At 50.3% G+C, this 5,638-nt stretch overlaps 1 protein-coding gene across 3 annotated transcripts in view; it reads right to left on the reverse strand.

The window, feature by feature from the left end:
- DNAAF2 (dynein axonemal assembly factor 2) overlaps positions 1-2,330 on the reverse strand; it is a 17,657-nt gene extending 15,327 nt beyond the window's left edge. The window contains exon 1 of one of the 3 annotated variants that reach the window (XM_017506709.2): positions 327-2,330. In XM_017506709.2, coding sequence (XP_017362198.1) covers positions 327-2,204 — 1,878 coding nt within the window. In that variant the 5' untranslated portion in view covers positions 2,205-2,330. The remainder of the gene's footprint in view (positions 1-326) is intronic. The other 2 variants (XM_017506708.2, XM_037730789.1) reach the window with 2 other exon arrangements.
- Positions 2,331-5,638: the final 3,308 nt, after the last annotated feature.

The raw sequence follows: 5,638 nt of genomic DNA on the forward strand, positions 1-5,638 counted from the left end.
TCTCCCAGGCTGGAGTGCAGTGGCTTGATCTCAGCTCACTGCAACCTCTGCCTTCTGGGGTCAAGCGGTTCTTCTGCCTCAGCCTCCCAAGTAGCTGCGACTACAGGCGCGCGCCACCACGCCCGGTTAATTTTTGTATTTTTAGTAGAGACGGGATTTCATCATATTGGCCAGGCTGGTCTAGCTCCTGACCTCATGATCCGCCCGCCTCAGCCTCCCAAAGTGCTAGGATTACAGGCGTGAGTCACTGCGTCTGGTCAGTAATAGAAAATTTTTAAAGTAAGATGGCATATTTCAAATATTAGGACTCTGGAAAGAACTGTTACCTCCAAAGAATCGTTGTTTACACCATAATACCATTCTCTCCAATGTCCATGGCTCTCTGGAGATTTTGCCAGTTCTATCACTGCATTGTTTGAAGAAACGCTAATCACAGGTTCTATGGTACTCAATTTATTCTCTGGAGCAAATTGCAAAAAGAAGGAATAAACTAAATCTTGTGTGGAGAAGCGTAATTTGTACCAGAGGGGACTCAGATCTCCTTGAAGACTTTGCGGCTGGATCAGAGGCACTTGAATGACCAGAGTCAGGGTTTCTTCGTCCTGATTACACAGTAACGGAGGACACAAAGGTTCCCGGCTCTCAGTTCTGGGACCACCCATGGCGCGGGCGGAGCGCTCACCTCCCGTTCCCTCCGACTCCACGCGCGTCTCCACACAGCAATTTCCGCGCGCGCTCTCTCTTCCCGCAGAAGACTCCCAGGCTTGGCCGGGAAAGGACATACAAGCGGAGCCTCCACGACCAGGTGAGCTCTCTCCTCCGGCAGATGGCTTCTCTCCGCTGCCCGGCGGCGACCCCGCGTGCCAGCTCAAGTCCTGCTCCCCCAACTCGGGGACATGCTCTTCTCCAGCGCCGGCCAGCTGGGGCGCCACCTCGGGGTCCCCCAGGGTGGTGACCCCAGAGCCTGCAGTCACAGCCACGCAGGTATCGTGGCCTCGGTCCTCGGCGCGACCTCCCGCGGGTCCCGCCTCCGCTGCGCGAGCGGAAGCGCAGGCCTGGCCGTCAGTTCCGGACAAACCCGCGGACTCTTCCGGCGCGGCTGCGGCGGTGACTGTGAGCTCCCGGCGCGCGGCCGGCAGCACCACTGGCAGCGTCACCACCAGCTGCCGCCGGGCCTTGTTAAACTGTGCCGTGCCGCGGCCGTCGTCCACTGGGTACGGGAGCGAGAGCCGCAGCCGGTAGTCGGGTTTCCTCGAGTCGAGGCACAGCAGCTTTCCCGTCACCTCCAGCGCCGCCTGCTCGGCTGAGCGCAGCAACGGCAGTTCGATCGTGACCACCAGCTCGTGGGGCACTGGGCTCGGGACTGAGTCCCGGGAGCAGCGGTAATCCTGGAGGTCCACGTGGTGGCGCTGCACTACGCTGTAGCGAGGCTCGGTGGGAGCGGGCCGCAAGGCCGCTTCCGGAGGGGAGGGCGCCCGGGGCCCGGGGGCTGCAGAGTTTCCGGCGGCTGCCGGGTACTGGTAGGGGTAGGGGAAGTCCGGGAGAGGACCCTTCGGCTCCCCTTCGGGCCTGGCTGGGATGCCCCCGGGCAGGGGCGTGCGTAGCACCGCAGCCTCCCGGGTCCCCTTATATTTGGCCTTCAGGGTCTTGGCATTCCTGCGGTCTAGCTTCACGCCGAACTGCTTCTCGACTGCCTCTAGGGCCGTGGTGTCCAGCATCTGACGGAAGCCCTCGTGTCGCCGGGCCAGTGCGAGCGCGTCTGGATGGAAGACCACGTCGTAGACCATGTAGCGGGTTCTACTGCGCCCCGCGTACTCGCGGCCCGGCGCCAGGCTGTACGGCAGGGACCAGTGGCTGCCAGGCGCTGCGCCCTGGTCGCCCCTGGAGCCGGGCCGGCTGCTGGGTGCGCCAACCAGCGCGTTGCTGCAGACGTTCACGAAGCAGCGCCGCGCTCCGTCCAGGCTGGTGCGCAGCACATAGCCCGGCTCTGGGTGCACGAACCGCACCTCCACCCCTCGCTCACGCTCCAGCATGGTGATCTCCGCCTCGTAGCGTCGCCGGTTCTCGGGGTCGGTGAGTTCCTCGGCGTACTGGGAGAACATTCGCCGGAACTCCGGGTCCTGGAAGGCGGAGGTGAGTCGCTGGACCTCCTCTCCGCTCAGGTCCAAGTCCTCCAGCGACGAGGAGGCCGCCGCTTTGGCCATACTGCCCTGTGGCTCCTCGTCCTTGGGCCAAGGGGATCAGTCTGAAACTGGGTTGAGGGATGCGCCTCACAATCTCTGGGCAGCGGAGAGTGTCGGTAACGGCTGGAAAATTGAGCAGCGCGTGCTTGTTGCCATAGTGACACCACTAACATTCGGGAGGAGGGGTAGAAATCATGGTGGAATAGTGGAAATGCCAGAAATAGCCTCTTAGTTTCTTCACCAAACCAACCCAACACCGTGCTTTCTCTGTTTTATATTCCTGTGCCATGGTACAGTTACTTCTGCAGAATAACTATTGTAGTAACTGTTATAATTTCCAGCAGTATGTACATTATCCCATTCATTGTTCACACTACTTGAAGATAAACCTCATCCCCATTTCACAAACAGAAGGATGGGATCTGAGAAGCTGGACGAAGGTCACATAGCCAGTGTATCAACAGGCTAATTCAAACCTGTTTGGCTGCTTTTCTTCACTTTGCTAAACTAACATTTCAATCTTTTTTTTCTTCTTCTTCTTCTTCTGAGATGGAGTCTCGCTCTTTCTCCCAGGCTAGAGTGCAAAGGCGTGATCTCGGCTCACTGCAACCTCCACCTCCCAGGTTCAGGTAATTGTCCTGCCTCAGCCTGCCGAGTAGCTGGGATTACAGGCACCCGCCACCACACTCTGCTAATTTTTGTAGTTTTAGTAGAAACAGGGTTCCACCATGTTGGCCAGGCGGGCTTGAACTCCTGACCTCAGGTGATCCGCCCGCCTCAGGCTCCCAAAATGCTGGGATTACAGGTGTGAGCTGCGGCGCCCGGCCAACATTTCAGTCTCAGTGTTCCTCCTTTGCATTTTCTGGCGATTCTATTATAATATTTACCCAGTAAAAACTCATTTGGGGCAAGACATATGGGCAGGCTATTCATAAATAATTACCAGTGGCCCATGGACTTATAAAACTTTAACTTCATCTATAATAAAATGCAAATATACCACATGTAAACTACCAAAATAGGAAGATTCTTACAACTACTGTATTTCCTTAGGGTGGGAACAGACTTTAGTAAGATCATTCTAGAGAGCAGTTTTGCAATTGTATCAATACCATTTAATTATTTACATATGTATGTATGTATTTTTGAGACAGGTTCTCACTCTTGCCCAGGCTGGAGTGCAGCTTCAACCTCCTGGGTTCAAGCAGTCCTGCCTCAGCCTCCCAAGTAACTGGCACTACAGGTATGTGCCACCATGCCTGGCTAATTTTTTTAAGTTTTTGTAGAGATGGGGGTCTTATTATGTTACCTATGCTGGTCTCCAACTGCTGGACTCGTGATCATCCCGCCTCGGCATCCCAGAGTGGTGAGATTACAGGCTTGAGCCTCCACACCAGTTCCAAAACATTTTTTTTTTCTTGAGGCTGAGTCTTGCTCTATTGCCCAGGCTGGAGTGCAGTGGTGCAATCTCAGCTCACTGCAACCTCTGCCTCCTGGGTTCAAGCATTTCTCCCTGCCTCATCCTCCCAAGTAGCTGGTATTATAGTCACCTGCCACCCTGTCCGGCTAATTTTTGTATTTTCAGTAGAGATGGGGTTTCACCACGTTGGCCAGGCTGATCTCCAGCTCCTGACCTCAGTTGATCCGCCCACCTCAGTCTCCCAAAGTTCTGGGATTACAGGCGAGAGCCACTGTGCCTGGCCCTGGTTACAACTGTTTTCTCATTTGCCATATGCCTTCTCATTTTCTGGTGTTTAAAAATCACCGGGACCGAGGTGGGGGGATCACGAAGTCAGGAGATCAAGACCATCCTGGCTAACACAATACTCTTAGAACATTCTTAAGGTAACATCATTTATGATACTAAAGATTTGAGAAGAATCTACAAATTCAACAATGAAACTGATTGAGCAGGTTTTGGTAGAGGACACCACAGTATTTTGTGCAACCATTCAAAATGATCTTAGGGAATTATATTCATTTACTGGAGTCGTTATTTATTAATTGGTAATTGGTCAATTCAGTGATCGTTATTTATTAATTGGTAATTGGTCAATTCAGTGATCATTTTTCTGTTCTCAGCAACATTTAACACAGTTGATGTTGGCATTACCTCAGTAACAAGACACTTTCCAGATTTCTATCTCATCAGTCACTCTCATAGTTTTGCTCTGTAGTTATCTACTTCTTTTCAGCTTCAATGTGGAAATGCCCCAAAACTGGGACCTAATCTCTTCACATCTATACTCTCCTTCAGAAATATGTTTACACTCACATTCAGGTTTTAAACTACTATATCTTGGAATGGAGCAATTCTCACAAAAAATAAAAAAGACCTCCTATATCCAGCTGTACATTTGAGGTGCCAATTTGAATCATTAATGCATAAGCCACTCAAGCTTGAAATGACCAAGATCAGAATTCCTGACTCTTCTTTTCCCAAACCACTGCCTCATCTTACGGTCTCTTGGAAGCATTCAAAGCAGTTGACTGCCCCCTCAAAACACATTTTTTTCATATTTTGTGGAACTCCAAGCTCTCCCATTTTCCTCCTCCTCTATGCTCCTGCCAGTTCTGCAAATGTGGGAGTCACCCAAGGCTTTGTTCATCAGTCCTCTTACCTAATCACATTTCTTCCAAGATGTCTATCTAAGCCTATCGTTTTAAACGCCATCTATGTTCACATTAGTCGTTTCAACAGATGTTTATTGTGTGCGTATTGCACTTATATGGGTAATTAACAAGGATGTCAAGCAGTTGGCATTTTTCTTTTTTTTTTTTTTTTTTTTTTTGAGACCGAGTCTTTGTTGCCCAGGCTGGACTACAATGGCACGATCTCGACTCACTGCAACCTCCATCTCCTGGGGTCAAGCTTTTCTCCTGCTTCAGCCTCCCGAGTATTTGGGATTACAGGCGCCCACCTCCATGCTCAGCTCATTTTTGTATTTTTTAGTAGAGACAGGGTTTTACCATGTTGGTCAGGCTGGTCTCAAACTCCCGACCTCAGGTGATCCACCCACCTCAGCCTCCCCAAAGTGCTGGGATCACAGGCATGAGCCACCACTGCTGGCTGGGTTTTTTTTTTAAAACCATGGTTTATATTGGGTATTTTCTTGTTTTAGGGTGTGGCTCTCCCATTTGAAAAGGTAAATAAACATCATGAAATCTAGGACCTTGCCTTTCTGGTTTACCACTGGATACTCTGATGCCTAGAACATTATTGGGCAGGCAGATGAATTAACATAGTAAAGAAAAAAGCAAGTTTAGTATGTATAGTATGATCCCAAAATATTTTTGTAGGAAAAAGTTTATGCATAGGGAAAAATCTGGAAGCATATTTACCAAAATATTAACAATATTTCTGATAGTAGAATTGCAGGTCATTAAAACTTTTTTCTGTGTTTGCTTATATTTTATATATATACATATATATATATATAATTTTTTTTTTTTTT

Source organism: Cebus imitator, unplaced genomic scaffold (genome assembly GCF_001604975.1).
Source record: "Cebus imitator isolate Cc_AM_T3 unplaced genomic scaffold, Cebus_imitator-1.0 Scaffold358, whole genome shotgun sequence".
In the NCBI taxonomy this organism is placed as follows: Eukaryota; Metazoa; Chordata; class Mammalia; order Primates; family Cebidae; genus Cebus; species Cebus imitator.